The sequence below is a fragment of the Haemorhous mexicanus genome, chromosome 4 (assembly GCF_027477595.1).
Source record: "Haemorhous mexicanus isolate bHaeMex1 chromosome 4, bHaeMex1.pri, whole genome shotgun sequence".
Taxonomy (NCBI): Eukaryota; Metazoa; Chordata; class Aves; order Passeriformes; family Fringillidae; genus Haemorhous; species Haemorhous mexicanus.
Window position 1 is genome coordinate 26,823,329 of NC_082344.1, and position 25,390 is coordinate 26,848,718.

At 40.2% G+C, this 25,390-nt stretch overlaps 2 protein-coding genes across 9 annotated transcripts in view; one reads left to right on the forward strand and one right to left on the reverse strand.

The window, feature by feature from the left end:
• The window catches only part of RAP1GDS1 (Rap1 GTPase-GDP dissociation stimulator 1), a 91,181-nt gene extending 79,529 nt beyond the window's left edge, over positions 1 to 11,652 (forward strand). For all 7 annotated transcript variants that reach the window (XM_059844142.1, XM_059844145.1, XM_059844143.1 and 4 more), the window contains 5 exons: positions 1,472 to 1,597; positions 2,589 to 2,728; positions 5,372 to 5,498; positions 6,783 to 6,911; positions 10,985 to 11,652. In XM_059844142.1, coding sequence (XP_059700125.1) covers positions 1,472 to 1,597; positions 2,589 to 2,728; positions 5,372 to 5,498; positions 6,783 to 6,911; positions 10,985 to 11,112 — 650 coding nt within the window. In that variant the 3' untranslated portion in view covers positions 11,113 to 11,652. The remainder of the gene's footprint in view (positions 1 to 1,471; positions 1,598 to 2,588; positions 2,729 to 5,371; positions 5,499 to 6,782; positions 6,912 to 10,984) is intronic.
• Positions 11,653 to 14,795: 3,143 nt separating this feature from the next.
• Positions 14,796 to 25,390, reverse strand: part of TSPAN5 (tetraspanin 5) — an 82,838-nt gene continuing 72,243 nt past the window's right edge. For both annotated transcript variants that reach the window (XM_059844150.1, XM_059844151.1), the window contains exons 5-8: positions 24,175 to 24,300; positions 21,090 to 21,137; positions 20,843 to 20,959; positions 14,796 to 20,282 (exon numbers count right to left, since the gene is read on the reverse strand). In XM_059844150.1, coding sequence (XP_059700133.1) covers positions 20,217 to 20,282; positions 20,843 to 20,959; positions 21,090 to 21,137; positions 24,175 to 24,300 — 357 coding nt within the window. In that variant the 3' untranslated portion in view covers positions 14,796 to 20,216. The remainder of the gene's footprint in view (positions 20,283 to 20,842; positions 20,960 to 21,089; positions 21,138 to 24,174; positions 24,301 to 25,390) is intronic.

Here is a 25,390-nt window from a genome sequence, read left to right on the forward strand (position 1 = left end):
GGCAGGTCAGAGTGCTGCTTTTCATTCTGGCCCATCACTGCTTTTGTGTCCATTGCACAGCAGTTCAGAAAAGCAGTTCTGAATACATCACAGGCATAGTGACTGTCCCTTGCCACTTTGATCCCACAGTATCCCCCACGAAAGAAAGGGCAGCCTTGTAATTGGCGAGGAGCTGAGGAGGCCTTGAATATGATTTCTCAACCCTTTTTGTCCAGAGCACTGCATATTTATTTTTCTTTCTGCTTGCTTCATTTGCAATCTGTCTCACAGCTGAGGGTCCCCACCAGAGAACAGTGCCCACTTTCTTAAAACACTGCATCTTACTTAAGACACTGAAAGTTGCCAAATTAGAGCTGGAGGTAGACCGACACAATAGCCAGCCTGTTGCAGTTAGTTACTGTTTGTTGGCAGTAAGCTGATTGCTAATTTTGTCATTTTTAGTAACTTAATTTGTGTGAGTTTTAATTACCCAAGCATAAGGTAGAGCACATGCACAAAACAACAAAGCAAATCCGTAACACTTGAGTATGGTTTCTTGTGCCGAGCCAAAAATAAGTCTTTCATCCACATAACCTTATTTTACTATTTTTGGTTTTGACAAATCCTAACTTTTAGAAATGATCATGCATACATAACTAAACCCACTGAGGTTTAGCAGTATTGCATTTGCTTAACTTTCTCAGGTGAGTCATTCTTTTCACTTCCATCAGTCAGCTTCCCAGTAGCCTATGCTGAAGGGTGTCTGCCAGAGACCTACATAACCAACCCTGTACATTGTTAGAAAGAAACGAGCAAGTAATAACTGAGCTCAGTGATGAGCTCTGTGTCAAAACACTATTTCAAATACCCAATAACTATTTTTTTGCAAGTAGGCTACTGGGCAAGGTTTGCACCTTGAATGCATTTCAGAGAGCTCTGTGAAAGTGGAGAACGTGGACTAGTAGAAAGGATGAAAGAAAGGTTGGAGAGGGGAAGAAGACAACAAAAGACTACAGACTCCAGGCATGTCAGGCTAGAGTGTTATTTGTATGAAGTATTTGTATGAACTGGGTAAGAGGGTATTCTGCTAATTGGATGCTTTAGTTCCTTTTCCTGTGAGAAACAGAAGAGTGTGGTTGGGACTTAGAGAAGTTTCCTCCTATTTAGGGGTGCAAGTATTAGCCTGGGCTCCTGCCTGATGCAGTTTGTGGAAGATACCTTTCCTACACCAGAGGGAGGAGTCTACCCCTTTGGTGGTGCTCAAGCTGAATACAGAAATTTAGATGTGCATGCTAGGAAAAAGCACTTAATTTCACAGGAACCATGACATTTTTCCACAACACAGTATCACCAGCGCACACTGTTCCTGAAGTCTGTGCTCACAACCTCTTTTTCAAGCCACGTCTGAAAATTTGCTTCCAGTCCAGCTCTGAAATTAACTGCATCTTCCAGAAATGTTTTTGAGATCAATCCCTGTTCTTTATTCATGCAGTTGTAAATAAGGCTAAGATGCTATCAGCTGGCGTTGCAGAAGCTGTATTGAAATTTCTCAGATCGGAGATGCCCCCCGTTCAGTTCAAGCTGCTGGGAACATTAAGAATGTTAATAGATGCACAAGGTAAAAATAAACTGTTCTCTATGTTAAGTGATTCTCTTTGGTTCAGTCTGTGATACGCTGCCAAGATTCTTAAAAGAGAGAAGCAGAGTTTTTCTAATTTTCATTCCTGAAGTCATGGAATCAATATAGTACATATGCAAAAGGAGAGGAATATGGGTTGATTTTTTTTTTCAGAACTCCTAAACTGACTACCAGGGACCCTCCAAATAAGTGTCAAATGCTTATTTATTTTTGAAATTCTTTACACTGTCACATTACAAGTGTGTATTGAGGTGTGAGTGTTTTGAGCTACCACTCCTGTTTTGCTGTTCACTTACTGTATTCCCTGGCTGTACCTCAGTCCTTGGAACAGGATAATACTCTATTAATTGATAGACTGCAATTCCAAAAAGAAAAAGCACCTTTTAGTTACCAACTTGTTCCAGGATGAGGATTTATAAAGTCAGAAATCTGCTAAAAAGCAGAAATAGTTCATGAGGTAAATTAGCTGTGTATTTATTTTTGCCTCAGCCCTACAGATTTTTTTCAAAAGATCCATTCTAGTTCTAGCAAAGCCATTGGATGTGAAATAGACTTTTTTTGAAGAAACTTACGTGACTTACAGTCTATCAAACCTGATCTAACTGACCACAGTGCTCCCTTCTGGCAGCAGTCCCTCCTAGTTTTTAATTCTTGAGCTGGCTCACAGCTCAGCTGGGGGTGTGATATCACCTGTATTTTCCCTGCTCTTCATCAGTGCACAAGCTTCATTAACTGGGCTGCTAAGTTGTTTCAAAAACTGGATTATGAATGTTTTTCTGGATTTTCTATTTTGTTTCTTTTTGACTGGCTTTACTTGCTTCAGTGCAACCTAGACTTTTCCCACTGGCAGTGCAGGTTAGTGAAGTTCTTCTAACTCCTTCAAGTTAGTAACTTTCAGCTTGTTTTTCTAGCACTTGCTTAAAAAAAGTGACCACCTTTTTGTTGTGTTGTTGGCTCTGGCATCATGTAGCAGAAGCAGCTGAACAGCTGGGCAAAAACGTAAAACTGGTGGAACGCTTGGTGGAGTGGTGTGAAGCCAAGGATCACGCAGGTGTGATGGGAGAGTCCAACAGACTACTTTCTGCACTTATACGACACAGCAAATCAAAAGTAAGTTAGTGGAGAAAAAGGTCAGCTTGTCAGAACCAAGAGTTACCTGTGCATTCCTGTTGGTAACCAGCCCTTCACCTTGCAATCCTTCTAGTGAGCCAGTTTGGGTATTCATGTGTTACATCTCCTCTGCCCAAGGCTTGACTGATTTTTATTTTAAATGTATCCTGCAGAAGTTCAGCATGCTGTATTCTCTGTGTTTTAATGATGCTATATATGAAGAATCAGTGAACTCAGTTGTTAGGATCTTGCTATATATTTATATAAAACTGAGATCCAGAAATAGTCTGTCTCCCTACTCTTCATACAGTATATTTTAGAATTTCAAGATTCTGATGGATCATTAGAAATGAAAATTTATTCTAACAAAAGCTTGCTTGTATATGCAAAAGGTATAACATTAGGAAAAATTCATCTGCCCCTTCCATCACCTTCACATCAATCAAGTATCTTTGCCTAAGCAGTCCAAGTCCATCATTCTTGTTCAGCTGAGTATTAGACAAAGAGCCTTATAAAGGACAAACACATCTCCTCTGAACACAGGCTATTTCAGGCTCAGACTTCCTCTAGCATGTTCTCTGATATGAACACAGGCTGCATTACTGAACTTAAATAGCAAGTGTGATTTGGAGAGCTCGGACTGTTCATTCATCCATGATATTTATTAAGTGAAAAATACAGTAGGGGCCCGATGTGTACTGAGTATCTCCAAGAACAAATCAACAGGTCTCACAGGGATTTAAATCTTTGCTGATTGCTAATATCACTGTCTCTAATACCCTTTCTCCATTTTATGTTTAGCCTCTAAAACTGATCAGGGTTCATTTTTCTGGTTCTTACTTCTTCTGCCTCCCTCCCCAAAGTCCCCAACACATGCATGGACGGCAAACACCACCACAGATGTGAGACTTAATAAATATTCTCCATAGGACAACAGAATTCAATTCTAAATACGGAGACACTACTGATTACATCAAATAGATATTAAGGCAGAAATTAACAGCATTATCACAAGTGAATAAATTTTTGTTGGTTGCATGTACTCACAGAGGAAATTTGACATGAAGAGGATAACAGAGCTGAGAGGGCAGGGTTTTTTAAGCTTTTGCTGCCCTCTAGGTTTGAATATTAGTACAGCTGTATGGCTCTTAACAGCATCAGGTTTGAATTTGGCTTTTAATTTTAAATGCTTTGGGGTAATATTTACAAAGGCAACAGTCAGTTTTAGTCATTCTACAAAACTGGAGTAGGTACCTGTGATTTCAGCCACACTAGCACCAAACCTGATGGCTGTCATCTATTCAGTACTGCCTTTTAAAGGGTGAGGTTCACCTACAATATAAAAAATTTTGATGTCAAAGATGCTGATTGGTTCTTAAGCCTTATATACCCAAAATTCAACACCAATTCAAATAGAACTTAGCAGTTCCCAAATTATCTCAGTCTGAAAACTACTTTGGAGTGTTGGTTTTTGGTTTTGTGGAGGCTGGGATTGAAGGTATTAGAGATGGTATTTTGTGTTTAGGTTTAGATGTTAGACTATACATCTCACTATTTTGGCTTGTGGATGGTATAAGAAAGGGAGATGTGTTTTAAATGGAAATTTAAGATATAGATGAAAAATTTAAATCATATTCTAGTTTCAAGAAATTAATGCTACTTCAAACCTTTGTGCACTCACATGACAAATAAAAAAATAATAAAAAACCAATCCACATTTTCTTGATCAGTCTCCTTTCAGCGTACCAAGTAACCTGATTTTTCAGGCAAACAATTTGCAAGTATTTTTGAGATATAAGATGGTGAAATCATGAGGTACACAACCACTTGTGAAATCATAACTAATACCTGTATAGTATTAGTCTGCTATAATCTTTATCTCTTATCACATAAGTTGGAACAAATTTTGGACTTGAAAACAGAATCCCAGCTGTGTATTTTTTATCTACTTTAGACAGTTAAATGAATTTTAAGTTCCTAGATACTGGGTAGCAGTTCTGCACAACAGTTCATTTTAACAGCTGGCTTTAGAACAGAAACGAACACATTGGTGTCCCATACATACCTTTTCCTTACCTCCTTTGTATTTGAAGAAAACTTCCATGATAAGATACCACTGCTTTTTTTCCTGTCTTATGTCTAAACAGCTTTTCAAGTACACCATTTCTGTTACATAGTAAGGTGTCATATTTGTGACTTCTCTGAACATTTTGAAGAAACTCTGAAAATTCGTGGAGAGAGATGAAGCATTTAATAACTTTATTATAACTATGTTTGTGTGTTTCCTAACCCCAAGTATATATATTGTTGGATACTTTGAACCCCTAATTATTTGATGATCGATGGCACAGTGTGAGAACTTGAGTTACACCATATAACCTGGAAAAGAGTTCATTATGTGTGTCTTAACTTAGTTATGGGGTTACTTGCCTTGGTTTAACACACTGTACCTTACAATTGCAGAGCAGTAACAGGTAATACGTAGGCCTGCATGTCTGTACATTGATGTATAAAGTGATTGTAAGTGCACAAAGCCAACAAGTACCCTTACCCAAAGACAACACAGCATCCCTGACAGTTCCCTTATTTAATACAGTTTGTATGCAATGCAGAATTTTGTCATCTTTGCATTATTTATTTTAGGATGTAATTAGGACCATTGTACAGAGCGGTGGCATCAAGCATTTAGTAACCATGGCGACCAGCGAACACGTAATAATGCAAAACGAAGCTCTCGTTGCACTGGCATTGATAGCAGCTCTAGAGTTAGGTGAGTATCCCAGGAGTTCACTCCACCTGTTTCCTTTCCAGTCTGTGCCCAAGAGAAGCCATGGAGGGAGAATGCAGTGTAGAAATAGCCTCCTCCTTCCACCTGCCTTTCAGTTTTTCCATCTTGGTTCATGCAGACACGGGCAAGCCATCATGTTATGCAGGAAACTGGAGAGCGCTGGTTATACAGGATCTACTCCATCATGCTGGTAGGTGGTGGAGTGATCTAGAAAAGCCTTCCAGCTTAACTTTCCAATTTTGGGTAAAACTCAGAAAGCAAACACACCTTAGACTAGAGACTATATGACCTGACCACATTCCTACACTGGAACGTTAATCTGCTTTTGAGAGAGCTTTTCAAAGTGAAGAGTCCACTTACCTAATAAATAAGAAATAGAGAATACATGAAGGTGGTTAATGCCCCCAGTGTATCTTTATTAAATTACCCAGGATTAAGTGCAGGAATTGCCATATGTAGGCAGACATGATTACATGTCTTGACCTGTGTTTGTAGTACCTCAGCTTTTGAAACAGGAAAGTAAATGCTCAACAAAGGTTTTGTTTATCCTGTTTACTTGCTTATTAACTAAGGAACTAAACAAAAAACCTTACATATTTTTGTTCTTGATTTCATCTCTTGCCATTGTGTACTACAGGAATGCTCTGTTCAACTTTTGAATCACTGCCAATACATCAAGAAATTGTTTTAAATAAAAGGAAAGACCTTCCTATTCACATGAATCATCTCTTTGTCTTGTCTTCAGGCATTTAAAGGTTGAGGCTGAATTCAATACATGTATCTTAGAAAGCTACAGAGGCAGTAACTCAAATGGAGATCTTGAAAAGTTTTCCACAGGCTTTTATAATGGACCCTGAGCTCCCTCTACCATGGAATCGAGAACTACGCAATCTTTATTTACTCAGAATTTCCAAAAGCAAATTCAGGCAATGGAAGTGTTGAAAGCTGAAATGTTCCAGGTGTTGGCCTAAATAGCTAGAAAGCCTCATGGCTTTTTCATCACCTTACTGAACATTAAGACTGAATTTCATCATTAAACTCTGTGACTGTCCTTTCAAGCAGTTAGACAATTTCACATTTTTATAGCAAGAGCTGTGATTCTTGTCATCATACCATCAAATATGTGCTTGAGTTTTATACCAATGAGTTATGCACCACAGCCTTTAACTCTGGTGAGAGATTATCCCGTTTCAATAAGGCGATGACACATGGAAGCGTCAAAGCAAGTGGCACTTCCAGACTTACAAATTTTCACTTGTATTTCAGTCACTGCTGAAAAGGATCTTGAAAATGCTCAGCTTGTTCAGATTCTACACAGACTGCTCTCAGACGACAGGAGTGCTCCAGAAATAAAATATAACTCCATGGTGCTGATCTGTGCTCTTATAGGATCTGGTGAGTATTCAGGAGAGGCTGCTTCCCAAGATTTATGTATGCCATATAGTTCTCTCCTACAGCTGAACACAGATCATGTGTTCAAACATGCTGTGACTGCTTCTCTGTTCACAATGGATATAAACACAAAGGTTCAGTTTACTATGACTCTGTAGTGTCTATCTATAGTGTCAAGGATGAAGCTGTTAACTCAGTTTTGGATATTAACTGCAGAAACTTGACCCTGGCTTCTGTAAGATGCAGCTAGCTCAAACTTTGACAGGAAAGAAATTAAAGCATTTAAAACTGTACAAATATGCAGATCACAAGAATTTCATTTTCATTTCTAGCTGCAAGTTCCCTATAATTGATGTGTGATAGTGCTTTAGGAAGGATCCTTACATTTATGTCACTAGAAGACTCCTTCCCTCAACAGCCCTCGCATGCTCAGCCCACCAGGCACAATGTGCACTAACACACATCAGTGCTGGACACTGTAAACTCTCATCTCTCTGAGCTCACCCTCTGCTAAAGGTCAGGCTGTTTACAGGCTCTTCGAGCAGGCTGTGGTTTGATATTGCAACTTCCCATCTGTGTGTGGGCAAATAAACAAAAAACACAAAACAATAAAGAGCACGGTGTCATGGGGAAATTTCATTCAAGGTTTCAAGAAGTTGCTACATTTCTTTCATTCAGTTCTTTAAGAAAGATTGTGGGGAGAGAACAAATTTCATTCCATAAAGGTCTAGGCATTTACAGTCAACTAAGATGACAAAGAACTGAATAATTACAGAAAGGGGTAAAGTCAAGAGCCTGTCTGCACAACTTGCCAAGTGTGAAACATATGAAGGTTCTCTAGAGATTAGTTTACAGCAATTCAATTTATAGATTAAAAGGAATCACGGTTAAACGTGTGCTGTCTCTGTAAACAAAGGTGCTTTTTTATTTAAACAGAGTTCACCATGCCTACTGCAAGTGTAATTTTGGAGACCTGTACATCCATGCAAGTAAATATTGTATTCCTGCCATTTTATAGGAACAAATGCTAGGTTTTAGAGAGCATACACATCTCAGTGTGCAAAGATTGTGCTCAAAATTTGCTAACAAGCCTCAGCTCTCAGTAGGCACTCAGTTAAATGCTAAGACATGTAAAGTTAGTTGTTACTCACAACCTTCTTGAGCCATTTCATGCTTGGGACAATCCATGCATTTTAGTGCAGAAGCCTTTTGCCAAAGGTTCACAGTCAGCCTCACTGTCTTGATCTTTATTTCCACTGCTTCCAACTAAAGTAACATCTTCAGAAAATCTGCCTGACAGTTGCATTTTCCCTTCCTGAATCTTGTCACCTGCAAGACTGACAGAGTTATTTAAAGTCTAATACCTGTCTCTCTTATCCACCAGAGTACAGAGCAGTCTTAGGGGGGGTATTTTAGGGTTATCTGAGTGGCAGAGCTCAGTCTGCCACTGCACTGTAAGCTCTGCCCAGACATAAGGCTCCTTACCCTGCTCCCAGACAACAGACAGCAGTATGTCACTGCATTATGCAGCTGTGAAGCTAAGGCCTGGTGTTTGACTGACCCAGTGTTCTGCCCTGCGTCCTGATGAAGAGACCTGTGTGAAAACAGTGAGGACACAAGAATAACAACTGAGCAACCCTAGTATTAGCTTCTAAGTTTGGGGGGGGGGGGGGGGGGGGTTGGGGCTCGGGGGTTGACTATTTTAACCAAGGAGAGGAGAATCAAGGAGCTGGTTGCTCTTTACAAGGGAAAATACTAAGGTGCATCTCTTACAGCTGTTGCCTCTAAACTGTTTTAATTACCATCTCCACATCATGAGCCATGTTTCCTTATTCTGTGAACAGACCTGTGTAGTTATTTTTAAATTAACTGACCCCAGTATAGTTCAATAAAGGCTAGAAGCAGTTCCACTGGTTTAATTATTGGTTTCATTTAATTCTCCAGTGACTGCTGTTGTTACTATGCTTTGTTACGGGGTACCTGGCATCACATTTAACCTGATGTCGCCAACATCTGTGTGTTCACAGAATAGGTGAAGTTGGAATGGACCACATTGGTCCAGCCTCCCTGCTCAAGCAGAGCCATCCTAGAGCACATGGCATAGGATTGCATACAGAAAGTTCCAGTGAGGGAGACTCCAGAACCTCTCTGGGCAGTCTGTTCTGGTGTTCAGTCACCTGCACAGTGAAGCAGTTCTTCCTCATGTTCAAGTGAAACTTCCTCTGCATCAGTTTCTGCCTGTTGCCTCTTGTTCTATTGCTTGGCATCACTGAGCAGAGCCCAGTTTTGTCCTCTTCAAACCTTCCCTTCAGATACTCATAAACACTGACGAGTTTCCTTCTTTGTCATCTCTTCTCAAGGCTGAACAGAACCAGCTCCCTCAGCCTTTTCCTTCTGAGAGGTGCTCCAGTCCCTTAATCATCTTTGTCGCCCTCCACTCCAGGAGCTCCATGTCTCTTTTTTACTCAGGAGCCCAGAACTGGAAAGAAGCACTGCAGATGGTGCTTTATCAGGATTGAGCAGAGGGTCCCTTGACCTGCTGTTCATGCTCTTCCCAATGCACCCCAGGATACCATTGGCCTTCTTGGCCACAAGGACACTGCTGGCTCATGGACAGCTCTTCTTTTACCAGGACACCCACGTCCTTCTCCACAAAGATGCTTTCCCTAGACCAGCCCCCAGCCTGTGCTAGTGCCTGGGGTTATTCTTCCCCAGGTGAACAACTCTGCATTTGCCTTTGTTGAACTTCAGATGGTGTTAAGCACTTAACAGATACCTATTTTTATATGATTCTTTCCATCTGGAAGTTCCTCTTGCAACTGAGTGAATGGATAGGGGAAGAAAAATGAGAACAATGGAAAATGGATCATGCCAAGCAGAGCATTCTTAGCTAGCACAGTCTTCTGTAGACAAGAGTCTCCATGAAGCTGGATGTTACCAGCCATGGTAAAGCACAGTGCTTGAAATACCTGCTTAAATGTGTTGATATTTCAGCAGAAAGCAGGAAGTGCATACATAGCATGAACACCCCAACAGCTTCACTGACATCAGTCCATACATACACGTTCCCAGGGGCACAGCAGCATGAGAGGTGCCAGCTCTTACATGGTAGGGGTTAAACTGCATGAGAACTAAAAACATGTGAACAAGAAAGTAGGTAGGGGTGGGAATAAATGCCAAAGCTTGCTTTAAAAAAAAAAAAATAGCACAACATAAAGCATAGCTATCTCAAACAGATGGTTGGGTTTTCTCCTGGGAAATTCAGAGATTAGGCCTCCAGCAACATGTGGAAAGCAAAATAATATGTATTTGTTGCTGAGTGGGATTTCACTAGAGAGGCATGTACCAAAACCAACCATTTTAGATCAAAACTGTGAGATATTCAGAGTACAGGGCTTTGAGAAAACTTGTCAAATTTCTTAAAATTTCTGCTCATTTTTATGAGTTGCTGCCAACCTTTCTTAAATAATACAAAAAGTTAGTAACATGCAACCCAGGATCAGAATTATCAGACAGTGTCTCCTAGTTTTGAGTAGAACATAAACACTGCATCCATATGCACAGCACTGAGCCATGCTCTCCATGTTGTTGTTTGCATTAACTTCAGAGCTGAGCTGTAAAGGGGCAGCAAACAGTGACCAGGTGGTGACACATCCATTAAGGACTGATCTCACACCCCCGCACAACCAGTTAGAGTTGACACACATAAATGATGTAGTGAGCCTGTCACAGCCAGCTCACTTGGTCAGGCTAGTTTAAAGAATAAACCAAAGAAGTGTTTTCACTAAAATACTTCCTAAGCATCTGCTTTGGAAGGCAATCCAGGTGGATACTCCTAACTGCTATGCAGCAGCTTCATCATTTATCATGACCTGAAATCCATGGAGTTTGTGTGTGCTGGAGGTCCTGAAAAGCTGTCTCTCTGTCATCAAAAGCAATTTAAAAAAGTAAACAATAACCATATGCGTACTCACAGCTGCATGCTTGTGTGTACAGGATTTAGTAGAAAGTTTCTCACCGTTTTCTTCTGCCTAGCTCATACAAAGCACTGTTTCTTTTAATATTTCCTTTTCCAGAACCTCTTCAAAAGGAAGTGCAGAGCATGGCGTTTCTAGAAGTCATATCAAAACTCCGCAGCCATGAGAACAAAACTGTTGCCCAGCAGGCCTCGCTAACAGAGCAGAGACTTGCTGTAGAAAGCTGAGGAAGGTCTTGTTTCCAGTGCATCCCATCACAGATTTCACCTTTGTCCTCCGTCCTGCTGCTGCTCCTGCTATGTTTTCCACTGTATCACTTGTGCATGCGTGTAACGTTCCCACACAAATTGATGAACTGCTGTAGGTACCTGTCCAAAAAGGTTTCTACAAATTCATAGGTGGTGTTAACATGAACCTGTCTCCACCCGTAACTGTTCTACTTGTATTCTTGTTGCTTGGGCCACATAGTAGAATGTGCATGTTGTAGTCCTATGATGATGTAGAAGTGGTACTACACAACTGACTCTTTCCTCATGCCCCCTAACTGCATAAAAATGTACTACTAAATTAGGGACAACACGAGATGCAGCAGCTCCAGACTAGTGTGCTGACTATAGGATTAAGAAGTAAATCTAGCTCAATTTTTGGTGCTTTGGAGATTCAGGTTTGAATGCAATGTACTGCTGCTCATTCACTGGTCTTGCCTATTAATGTCAAACTCGTGGTACCTAGAGGTAACAAATAAAAATTTCAGTGCTCTCACTTTACCCTGTGGTTTGTCCTTTTTTCTAATCCCACACAGAAGCTGCGACTGCACCACCATGCACTGGTGAGTTCTTTTTGTTCCTGGCTCTGGCCCAATGCGATCACTGCCTTTCAGCTGAGCAGATAGAAAGGAAGCTATTCCAGCCACTTTCACTGTGTGTACTCACACAGAGGCACTGTGTGGCATAACAATCATGCATTTTAGCAGCAATGCATGATACAATCCTTATCTTATAAAGCCATGTGCATATGAGTGCTCCTGGGCTTGCTTGGGATTGCTGCTTTGTTTACTGGGGGGTTTTATAGATGGATTTTTAAAAGAATATCTTTCAGCAGCTGTTCAACAGAAGCCCATCGAGTGAGAAATGGAAGATGCAAGAGACTTCCTTTTTCTCCTTTCCTAGGTAAGGGAGATGGAAAACTGCCAGTCTGAGCATCTTATCTCACAGCTGCTCTTTTGTAGGTCTGTAACATGCCAGCGAGCAAACCAGCAGACAGCACTTGGGCAAAACAAGGAGCCAGTTGGGATAGCAGTTTCCAACAAGCCAGCAGATGTTATTTTGGATTGTGTGATACCATTGCCTAGCTTGAACAAGCCCACCATGCATGAAGGTCACAAGATCTATAACATTTTAAAGTGAATTCAGCACTCCCAGTGCTGAAGTGCCAGCCTCAGAAGTTTCAAGTTCCTTTTCTTACCAGCAGAGGCAGCAAACCCTAAGTACAAGCATCTATGAGTTCCCGTGCCAGGTAATTGCAAACCACTGCTTTTGACCTTCACAAACTCACTCCCCAGCTCCATGAAACCACTGCTTATCCCTCAGACACTGTGATGGGAAGATGCCAGCCATGAGGGTAAAGAGATTTTTTTACACAAGCTGGGTATGAAAAACTTGCTTTCAAGAGCCAGCTTAAGGTCTCAGATTGTACCAAAACACCGCAGATGCTACAGGAGTTTTCAAACTGCAGAGATTCCACATCCATTTATCCAGGACCAGAAACACGTAGAAAAATCCTTCAATACCAAACTGCACAACAGCAAAAAAACCAACGAAACACATTGAAAAAGGCATTTGCTAGTACTAGTGCAATAAAGCCACTGACAGAGTGCAAAATTGTCAACGCAGACCAGGAGTTCATGACATCAGGCTCCAAATAACACAGAACCTCTGCACTGCTGCTGAACATAATCAGCATGTTTACAATCACAGCTCACAGGCCCTCACAAGTCCAAGTTCTCTCAGACACAGAAACTCTAGTGACTTAAACAGAATCCAAAATAACATTTGAAAGGCCAGTTATCAACAACCTGCCTGGTTCTTGAAAGAGACTACTCCTTTTGACATTGGTATAAACTGTAAGTTCTCACACAAACTGGTTGTGACATTGACAGAATTCCCATTTGGTTGTCTAACTGGAGCTGTAATTAAGCATTAGCTCTATTCTCATGATCAGATGTTTATCAGGAATACCACTGTCACAGCAATCATAAACACAGGTCAATGGTGATACCCTTCTTTCAGTTTCCCTGGATAGGATATCAAATGACTTACATTCCTAGATAAAATCTGTGCTGGGCCTACGAAGGAAAGGCCACATAAGGGCAAAGATGGGTGTATGTCGCAGTAGGAGGAGGTAATTGAAGAGACTATCTAGCCACACAAATGCTGCGCTGTCCTGAGGCATGCTGCAGTCTGCAGGTTACTTCTATGTAGTTGGTAAATCATTTATCCTCCAAGCACCTTTAAAAAACAAATGGGATCTAAGTAACTAGCACATGCATTTCACTGCTAACTGGACTGAAGTCAAGTGAAGTGAAAATGCTGCCAGTAATTCCAACTGGATGCTTACTAGCTAGATGGCATCTAAGCAAACCTTGACATCTGCTGCCCAGACTGTTTCTATGACAGCAATGCTAGACATGGGGCCTTGTCTTTGTCTTAGTGCCACCACAGCCAAGCCAGAACAATCAGAACAATCCCTATGGCCATACCACAGGGCAGGCAGCACCTCCCTCGAGTGTCATGCTCGTTGGCATCTGTACAAACTTTTGGCCAGCATCTCACTGTTGGGAAGGTGAACACATCCACGTGTTTTTACATTTCAGTGTCCTTATTAGGAGAAGCTTCACTCTGGGTAGGGCAGAAATCCCAACAATACTGGCCTTGCATCCAGAGCACCCACTGGAAAAGGTAATTTGTTTTAAAATGGTAACCAGCCTCAACTTCAAGAATCAGTGTACAAGTCTGCTAAGAGTTTGACAGAAGGCAGGTAGGACTAGGCCACTCCTAGTCTCCCTCTCCATCATGAAAACACTTATCCAAGTTTGTCACATCTATTAGGCAATGCCCTTGGCTTTTCTTCTTTTTTGTTAACTTTTGGTCATTTCTGTGTTTGTGTGTCAATCTGTCCCCAATTTAGATGCTTATTTTGCCAAATCATTTCCATACATTCAGATAAATGTCATATGCCTGAAATATTGCAAAAGGCATTAGACTTCAATCTGGACATGCTTTTAAATTGATCACAGTGCCATTTGTGTACAAAACCTAGAGGTTTTGAAATACTTTTTAAAAAGTCTGCTTCCTCCTCTATCCAAAGTAGCATAAGACATCATTACCCATTTTTACCTGCACAGTCATGTAAGCCAGTTCTCACTACTTCTGTTTAAGGACACGTTGCACTTATTTAAACTTTTGAGAAGGGAGGTGGGAATTTCATTTGTCTAAGTCTTGCAAAGCATCAACTTCTGAAAACACCAGTGTGACCAGAATAATTCTGGGGAGAGCACAGCCATTGCAGCCTGAGGAACATCAGCAACCTGTTGGAAAGAAGCAAAGCATGCTCATTAGGCACAGACTTCAAAAAACAGCTGACAGCAAATAATGGATCTCTTCATGTGGGGATGTTTTTCATGTTTTAGCTTATTATTCACCTAAGGGCAGCCACTGGAGGCATGAGCATGTTTTGTGATTTAACCAGAACACAGTATTCTACAACACATATGAGAGATGGGGATTTATTTCCCCTGTTAGTTTGGAGGAACGAAGGCAGGGATCTTTTCCTGGAGGAATTTCCATGAATGTATCCTTCTATTGCTTATATTTAGTGCTACATCAAGAGTGCATACACATTCACAACATCATATTTCACACAATTTTATTTATAAAATTGTAATTATCTAACAAATTGCATATAAAATGATTTACTTCAAGTAAATACAGAATACTGCACGACTATTAAAACTATTGTATTGTCCATCATAAGTGTATTAAAACATTCCTAAAAAATGCCTCTATTAAAAAACAAAAAACCCAAGAACACAAGTAGCATGACCAAGACCATTTTCAATAGCTTAAAATGAATTACCAGGAAGTTGCATTAACCTCCTAAGTAGACTCCAGTTACATCCATTGAGATCAGCATGTGATACAATACCACAGTCTAATGCTAAAGATGACAAGTAATACATTATGCACCTGATCTATGCTTTTCTCCTAGACTGAAGGGAACCAGTCTGAAATCAGAAAACTAAAGCTCAAGTCAAACTCTACTGGGCATGCAGTTCTGTTATAGCAATACTTTCAATTGGTAAGTGTAGTTGGCTTTTACAATCAATTTTACAACTGATAAAAAAGGAACACAAGAGAATACATTCGTATAAAAAGGAATGATACACAAAGGGTAAATATTGACACCTTGCTGTACACCTGTAGATGAACAAGAGAAAGATTCAGCTGGAACTAATCTGGAATATATGTATCAGAAACGGATCTGACTTACAAACCCACATCCCAATCTTCCCAGAGCTCAAGGTCCATCTCTACTATGTACACAGTGTGAACATGAACGCACATACAGATGGAGCTTTTTATTAACACACTTATATTGCCAAAACACAAAAGACAGCTAGCAGTGCTGCCTCGTGCACACTAGTAGTACTTCTTCATATACTGCATGTTAAGGGAGACAGGTTTTTTATTTCTTTTTATAAAGGGGCAAAATTTGGTAGCTAATGGATCAAGGTAGTATTATTTCATTTGTTTTAGACAGTTTCATCACTTGTTACATGTATCTGGAAAAGATTCTGAGAAAAAAGAAAAATGGGAGGAACTGGAACATTCAGCAGTGCTTGACGCCTTTTGAGGTCTAATCTCCTGCCTAAAAAACTAATAAAAAACTAAGTAAGCCAAACTACAACCCAAAAAAAAAACTTTTCTAAATTTTATCACCTCTTTTAAAGCAACAAAAACTTTTGTTGTTTAATATTATTTTAATTTTATTGTTTAATAAGCAGAATCTTTTTCCACTTTTCTCCAAAAAAATATTTTCTCCCAAACCAATTAAAAAAGCCAATTAAATCTGCTTTTCTAAAAAAAAAAAAAAAAATTCCTTTAAAAGTTCTCTCCCAAATTTACCCTAAACCAAAACAAATACATAGGTATTTGCAGAACTGCTATTTCAATACACCCAAAAGACATACACAGCAAGAAGGGAAACAGAATCAAAAATTCAGACAATAGTTTCTCTCATCACCAACCATATTAACCAAGACCAATTTTAACAAGGGCATCTCTAAAGTAGTAAAAACACAGATTGACGTCCAGGACAGTTCTTATAGCACCATATTTAGTCCTGCCACAAGTGATGGCAACCTCCCACAACTGGTAGGAGGTGCTGCCACCAACTCTCCACTTCACAGCCAAATGCTGTTTAATGCCAAGCAGCAAAGGGAAAAGGCAAGGGAGGCCCTGCCACTAACCAGGGCCCGAAGGGCTGGCCAGGGCTTCACCTTCTTCACAGGCAACCACCCACGCACAGTGCAGACACAGAGCATGGGCAGCTCAGACGATCCTGCTGCTCCATCGGCACGAGGGACAGCCCAGACAACCACTCGGGACTCTCCTGGTGGACATCTTTCCTCTCCATAATAAACACTTTCAAGGTGAAAAGCAGTCATGTGCAAGAATCATTTAATCTGCATGCTACTATTTACATTCCAAACACTATTTACACACCAGAACTACAATGAGCATCTCTCTCAAAGGGGAGAGAAGAAGGCTTTCAGGACAGAGTACACTTGAGCAAGAACCCCCACAGCTTCAAACTCTAAGGGGCACAATCAAAATTATGGATTTTAAGCAAAGAGACTCTACTGCTACCAAAATAGACAGAAAGAGATGAATCAAACATTTGTCCATTAGGCTATTAATCAAAAAAAAAAACCAAATCCAAACAACAGAAAGGCCTGTGAATACAGAGGGTATTTAGAAAGCAGAGGATCAAGAACTGTGATGCCACTGGCAGGGCTCAATGGGATAAATGGAAATAGCTTTAAAGCCAGCGCTGCTGCTGAGCTACCAGAGTCCTCGTTAGCAATGCCACTACTCCACAGGAATCACTCAGCAAACAGAGCTGTTTCCCACTCCATAAGCCTGACAACAAATTTCTGAAAAACTACTGCACATTAAAGATAATTAGGCTGATCTCTGAACTCACATGCACCCCACCACCACAGGAGGCAGGAAATTGCCATTGGAGTCCTAGTGCCCACCACATCTTATTGCTTTAGACACCGAGCTCACATAGCCAGCAGTTGTGCTTTAGTTGCAGTTCATGTGACCTTTTCAAAGTTTCCTGGGAAAAAGTTTGTTTGTATTTGGCAGGCTCTGACAATAATACATTGATTTCCAAGGCCTCCCACAAGCTTTCACAACTGGACACCTAAGCTGCTGCGTAGCTGGTGATGGGACATTTCTAGGACATCTTACCTGATCTGTAGACAAAAAAATGTGGGATTTAAATGTGTAACAGACAGCTAAACATTCAGTGCACATCCATCAAACAATGCAAAAATGAGTAAATAAGTATCTCTTGGGAAAAAGGGAGCAAGAAGGATCAACATCCACAGCAATAAAGACAGGCTCTAGAAAAGTAAGTTACCTAGTGGTTTTTGTATGAACAGTCAGTCATTCTGGGATTCAGCAGAAATGCTGCACATTTGTGTGTGAACGTGCAAGTCGTGAGAACAAGAATTGCTCAGCTTGGAGCATTTACCTTCCTATCAGTCTGACACTGCCAACTGCACAGCCAGCAGACTAGAACTTGGAGAACAGCGTGACAAGACAGAAGGCCAATACAGTACAACTGCAGAGATTCAAGTAGAAGAATGAAGCTATCTTCAGAAACACAGAGCAGCAACAGTAGTATTCAAGATCAGTGGCAACAAGGAATGTTTCTGTAATTAGGCTTTTTGTTTTCCCTCCTAACCAAAGCCCAGGATCACAATCAAGGCTCTTTGGTGGAGGGGTTATTTCCTCAACCCCACTTCCCTGATTCCTCCCTGCACCATTTTGTCTCAGTGCAGCAACACTGGTGCTAATGCTCTGTCCTGCCATTATCAGGCAAAACTGTATGTTCCTCTGGGGTAAAACAACCAGTAACTCCACAAATCAAGGAGTGGCTAAGAAAAACATAACGCTGTGCTGAGGTGGAACCAACTTTATTAAGGACAATGAATTATAATTGTTTTGAAAGGCTTTAAAAAATACTCTGAGTCATGGCTGGCCTTTAAAAGCAGATACCAAGGGATATGGAGGCTGCCTGATTCAGAGCCAGTCAGTGGGAGTTAACCAGAAGAGGATGAGGTAATGCTCAAAGATGGGAGGACCAGGTCTGTCTGAGGCATCTGTGAAGCACCAGCATGCCCATCACCAGCCTTCAGAGGGGAGAAAAACCACGGCCAACTAAAGCACAGAAAGGCAAAATGTGCAAGGGTACGTATATTCATTTGTTTAAGCGTCACAGGACCAAAAAGGGCCTTAACAAGTTACCAGATCAGCCTTCTATCTATCCCCCAGAACAGGGAAGCTTTGAAAGCAATGTGTTCCTCTCTCCTACTCCATATACGTCCTGGTTTAGGAAACTCAACTCAGAAAGAGGTTATGTCCTTACAAGGAGGTGCTACACATCCTTTGCCACTGTCTGACCAAAGCAGGACCACAGATTTCAGGACTGGTATGGAGATACTGAGAAGGGTCATAAAACACACTAAATTTATACAAAGTGCAATAAACTATCCAAGCCATGGTCAGGTCTTTAAGTTCACTATTATTAGTGAAGAAGAACAAATCAAAAACGCTAAGCTGGATGGAACCTGATTTAAGTCTTCTCCACTATTTGTGCTTTTTCCCACATTCTGCTTTCTTGTGTCCAATTCAAAAGGGTCTGCCTTAGCTGATCCTAATAAATGCTTCTATTTTAAGATTTTTATTCTGTTGCTTCAAGAAAGCTCTTTGTTGCCTTTAGAGCAAGAAGAGGAGACATCTCCACAGCATGGATTTGTTCACTGGAGGTAAGCACTTACTCTGACAAAAACTGTTCTCTCCAACTTCCAAGAGAATGGGAAATGATCTTTCCATAATCACATGCATTTATCAATAAATAAGTTTGGATTAGACGGTATTAAAACATATGCACATATTTAAAGCACTGGAGTGTCACAGATTCTTATTCCACAGCTCATGCAAGTAAAAAGAATTAAAGAAAAGAAAAAGAAAAAAAGAAAGACCAAAGCCCCAACTAGGAACAGACCAAAGAAACAAGCTTCGCATGAGTATGTCAAAGCATTAATATCAGTGAGATCCCTAAATACATTAGGTTACACAAAATTTCAGAGAAACAAAAGATTTTGCCATATCAGATACATAAGTTTTGATTGTTTTTTAAGTTAATATATAATCCATTATTTGAATATTATTCTTCACTTGGACCCAACATCCACACTGCTTTCATACATTTATACAGTTATATCCCATCCTTGCCTTAAGAGACTGATATCCAAAGGTATGGCAGCAACCCTTGTTCGTCAAATATAAAACTCCTTTCCCTTCATACAAGAGTGGAGAACGAAGAAAGATCTTGACAAAATTAAGCAATTCTCCCTTCTGCTGATTCCAACCTCAAAGTACTAGAGGGAGATAGTTGGAAGCTTGCATAAAAATAATTTCCCTTGTTTTAAAAACAAATTTTTTTACTGTACAATAGATGCATAGAAAGTTGCTTCCTGCTTCATGGGTTTAGGCCTGTAGCTATGTTTAGCTGTGAAAACAAGAAGATTGTTCCTTTACAGAGTGGTGAGGAGATAGACCATCTCAGGAATATTTGGCAGCTATCAAAGAGCTCATGACATGAAGAATAAACAGCATATCCACAGACTACAACAATGCAACTCTGTCTCACTGAATACACCAATTTAAAAAAGTGTCCACTTGTTACTCAAAATCAAGAATACAGTAGAGATTCATGGCTCAACAGCTTTCAAAGTGGTGGTTTAAAAGAAAAAAAAAATTGTCAGTGAGCAGCAGATTTTCAATAGCCCACTCTTCTCTCCCCCACCCCAAAGAAACACAAGTTCACTGCAATTTCAGGAACTTAAACTTGAGACTGCTTGGGAGAGAAGGCTTCCCTGTCACCCATGTCCATACAGCTTGGTGTCGGAGTGACACACTGGAGGTTTCAGAGGGTTTCAGTTGTCCAGTGTCTTGTTGTGGTTACTTCAGCAGTTTTACCAGCTGGCTCTGACAGCCTCAATGTCACTAACCAAATTCTGGGCTAAGCATATCCCAAATATCTGGAAGAGACAACAGTTTATTCATTTGGAGCATTAGACAACTTTTCACACAGGCAAACTCCTTAGGTTATACAGAACTTAGATAAGAAAGAAACAACACAGAAATTAAATTAGAAATTAAATTAACAGTAAGTGTTGGAAGAAGAAAGAATATTGCAGAACTCCTGTAACCCCAGTATTTTGATGGTGGCACCAGTTTCTAGTTAATTAACAGTTCTAGTCTTGTTTCAAAGCAACCCTAAAGGCTCTTTGCTGCTCATTTAAGCAGCACTGGAAACAGTAGGTCTGTACAGGCCTGAAAGTCTTTACATAAGGTTTAGCTAACAGAGTGTTAGTTTCAACCTGCTGAGAGTTGAAAAGAAAAAAAATGCATCCCTGTAGATAAAAATTAAATATTCCTTAACACAAAGAAAGCCTCATACATTTAGTTCCCACTGCTAAAACCCACAAACAGGCAACTGGCACTGCATTTTCCATTCTCATACACAGCTTCTCCCTTCATTTATTCACTTTATCTATTATTCCTCTGAGCAACTCATTCCAGGGAACATGATGTTTACCTGCAGCAATGCTATCCCAATGAATATACCAGCAACTATGGTAAGGTTGTCCTGCAACCATTTCTCAAACTGAGGGACACAACCTTTAGTGTAGATAACAATCTGCTGATCAACTTCCTGCCAAGGAGAAGAGGGAAGAAAACAGAGATAATTACATTCAACTACACCATCAGCAGAACAATCTCCTCTTGCAATAGGGATTCAGTTCCTTAACATACCACATTAAGAAGAAAAAAAAAAAGCTTACTGGTTTTTGCCTTGCATCGTAGCCACATTGAGTATTAATAACGTCTTCCTAGAGGGGAGAGAGAAAGAGAGAGAGAAGAGAGGCAATCAGTAAGATGTCTCCCAAACACCTTCTCCCAACTCCCTGAAGTTGGTGCTGTACGTAATAAGACAATTACCCAAACTTTGGTTAGCATATTGCTTTAATAAAAAAACCTTCCTCCTTCACTCTGCACTATTAATCATTTGCAGCAAACAAGAGCATACAGTCTAAAAAAAAATTATCTCTCAAGTCAGCAAGCTGGGAAAACCAGCCCTCACCTGGATGAACTCCATGTTCCAGATACAAGCATTTAGTAAGGTAAAAGGACTACGGAACATATATGGTAAGTGAAAGAACCTTCTCCTGAAAAAGTTTTGCCTGTACTAAAAAATAAGCCAAGAGTACTGCTGTAATTTTCAGGGTTCAGTCTGTGCAGAACTGAAGAGGTGACAAGGGGCAGTTCTGTTGCAGAAGCTGCAAGTTCTTTCTGAGAATGTCTCTAGAAATATGTACAGTTCCTTACCAAAAACCTGAAAGAAAAAAATAACAGATGGAGTAATGAGCTCTTACTGCTTGTTCTTTCTTATAGAAGCTTGATACCAATGGGAAAGGAGGGGTTTTTCCTACTCCCTTTCCTTTCAATACTCCCAAAGCTCAGGTAATAAAATAGGCTATGGCAGACTTTCCCTAGTGAACAAATGCTTCCCATTGGCAGCTGAAGCTGTATTTTTACTTTGTATACAGTTATTTCATGGTAATAAAATGAAGCATGAAACTTTTGGCATCAAAATATTAAGTCATTGACTTATCATATACTGACAGTGAGTAGAAGGAGGAGTACTCAAGAAAGTGAGAAAATCAGCCAATCTTAGCTAGGTGTACCAAACACCACAATTTAATCAAATTGTGGGAAGTGAGAAAGACAAGCAGTGTCTTTGGATGGATTTTAAAAAGCAGCCATATGGAAAAAAGTATCTCCTATCAGCATGGAAAGCTCCTCTGTTTCCTCACTTTGCAGGATGTCCAACAGGTTGCATTCTGTCAGCTGCCAAAATTGGATTCCCTTAATGGATCTTCGAAATTCAAGCATCTCCTAACAAGATGAAAGCTTCTGTTTCAGGACTAAAGTGCCACAGATTACAAGGATGTAAAAGCACCTAAGATTCTGACAGAGGGATTTTAAGTTTTCTTCCTTGTACTAAATGCCTACTTGCTTCATAACTAATGTCTTCTGCCTTTAACCTTGGAATTTGTTAACCAAAAGAAGGTATGAAAAATGCAATGGAAGTAAGTTTTCTAGACTTGCCTGTACAAGAATTTGGAACACTTCAGCCTCCTTAACTACATCAAAATAAACTATGGTAATCAAAATTTGTTTCAAGAAACTTATTTTAGCCTGCCTTAAACTTACCACTTCCTGATTCAAGCTGAACTATAAGGCACCAGTCAAACCAAAAATATAAGGCATCCACATAACTGTTTTCATCAGTCTAACACTGAAACCTAATTCTAAAAGGGACAAATTTGCTTTCCCACAGAATAAACCTGTGTTTATCACTGCAATTGAACCAATCACAGCTTGGTTACAATTATTTTACTTGCATGCATGACTTCTAACATTTTCAGTTTTTAAAGGCCATTAAGGTTGTTTCCTTACATTGAATGAGATTTATCTTTAAATTTCTGGTTGCTGCATCACACCCTAACAAACTGCATAGCCATTTACACAACTGAGAGAAAGAGAGAACTTTAGGATGGATTATGTATTTATAGGATTACCTTGTACTGCTGTCACTGGTTTGGTTTTATAACAACTATATTTTTAAAACTGGGTTGTGATGACCTCTGTGTGGGTGGGTGGGCAGATAGGCAAACAGCAGAGGGAATCCTAAGCATAAGGTAATGTCTGAGCCTAACCCACATTTTGTTTTAATATCCTATTAAAACATTTTTAGCTATGTTTGTGAGAAAAATTCAAGCTACTGTGAAGTCACATTGATTGCAGAGGAACAGGAACAAGAACCAGCTTGTGCAAATGGCAGTGCCTTATCAGGAGAGGGGGAAAGCAGCAGCAACTGTATGCCAGGAGCAGCAACTGCATTGCATTATTAGCAAGGCAGGAAGCACCTGAGGTGCCTTTTGGCAACTCGTCTAACTTCAGTCTGTGCTAGACTAATACATTCAAGGAACTATAAGTCATTCCAGGTGAAGACAAAGCCACAGCTGAATTGCTAGATAATACATGCACTCAAAGCCAGCTTCTTTGAAGTTATATAAAGTCAAATGTATACAGTGCTAGGCATGTAACAGTTTCCATGCACACACCCATCCCTGTTCCAAGCCTTTTGCTGTTAGTGAACTGATTCCCTTCACTTTACTCTTCTTTATCATATCCATATTAGCAACGCATGGCTCCAACATTTTCCACCTGATGATCCAGAACTATAAATATTTTAAAAGACATGAAAATTTACCTAAAAGCTGCTCCCACAAACAATTTCTGACCTTTGAAGTCTGATTTCAGGTGACTGTAGGACAGGCAGTAATTTTAAAGTTAAAAAAAGAGTATGTAAAGATACCCATACCCAACTGAAGATTCCAATGCAAACATGTCAGTTCCTCAGGGCACAGACTGTCATTCATTACCATACCTGGCACAAACTGGGTCAAAATGGCTGCAGCCTCGGGACACTGCATGAAATAATGAATAATACCGCCTTTAAAGTGTCTGATCTTAAGGGTTACTGTTCTGATGAATTTCAATTGAAAGCTCACATCCTTCAACTCATTAAGTGCTTCTCCTTTTTATACTTGCTAAAACTAATATGTATGTTCAGCCAAGCCCATGGTTCTCTCCTTCTAAACAATGAAGACCTAAGTTATCTTATGAGTTTTGCTGACCGCAGAAAAGTTAAGTGATTAAGCTGAGCTACAAGAACAAAAAAGACAAGTTGGTGAGAAGTTAATAATTAGGCTAAAATTCCAGAAATAAAAAAGGAAAATCTTGAAGCGTTATTTACGACAGGAACAGCACACCCATCCTACCCCCTAGACCGTCACTTACAGCAGGGTCTTTAGTACAGCAAGAGAATGGCACACCACAGCGCTCTCGGCTCGCGTTGGAATCTGTACAATTGAAGTAAATATTAAGGTTCCAGTCATCGGCTCCAAAAGCCCCACAGCACTGCCACTAGAACAAAAAAAGAAGAGCTTCTTAAATTTCAGAATGAAAATCTCAGCATTAGTAACATGCATGGCTGCTGCCAGTTTCCCCTCTAGCTTTCAAAACAAAATCTGAGACTCCCACTGCTTTCATTGAAACTCTTTTTTTTGTTTGGTTGGGGATTTTTGTAATTTTTTTAAAATACCACTCCAAATGGGTAAGTTGTTCCAAAGTTATCATGTAATTAAATTTACGTTCACACCCTGCCATGCTGCTCTCTGGAGAGAAACCCGTGGGTGAGCTGATAAGCCCACACAATACCACAGAGTTGTACAGGTCTACAAGCTCGGGCCCAAGAGACATCAGAGTCAAGAGTACAATATTCTGTCCAGTCTATTGAGTCCTGGATTTCAAAAAAAACAAGCTCAAGGGCTACATTGGTACAGCTACTCCTTCTGCTAGTTTGGGGAAACTTTGCCTGGCTGTACATCAGACAGTGCAAACACACTGTTCCCTGAGCATCACACATTGCACAATGAACACCTTTAGTGAATCCTTCAGAGAGTAAGTCTGCCAAAGGCAGGCTTAGTCTGGCAAAACATGTTGAATACATGAGGAACTGATGTTTTGCTGAACATACAAAGAATGGACCAGTGAAACACTGATGGTGTACAGCAAATAAGGAGCTAGACCAATGAACCCATCTATGTCAATTAAAAGGAAAAAAACAAAACAAAACACAACCACATTTTTATAAGCATTGGAATAGCCATTCTCTCATTCTAGATGTAGCAGTTCTCTTTGCAATACCTGACATGTTGTCTTTATGCACTATCTCTACTAGCTGAAGAAGTAACTCGCTCTCACATCTCGTGCTGCCCCTGGCTTACTCGCTGAGTGCTAATGCAGTTAAGAGAGAAAGCCTTAGGAAGTCACTGCAAATTTGGACTGCAGCCTTTGGCTACATACAAGTGGACCACTACTTTCAGTTTGTGCTGACCTCTGACCTTCTTGCAAAAGATCCAAAACAGTGCAAGAATCCACATCCTCTTACTATTTTTCCCCCAGGCATAGAGAAGCAAATAAAGCACTGAAACTCTTAATTGCAGAATGTACA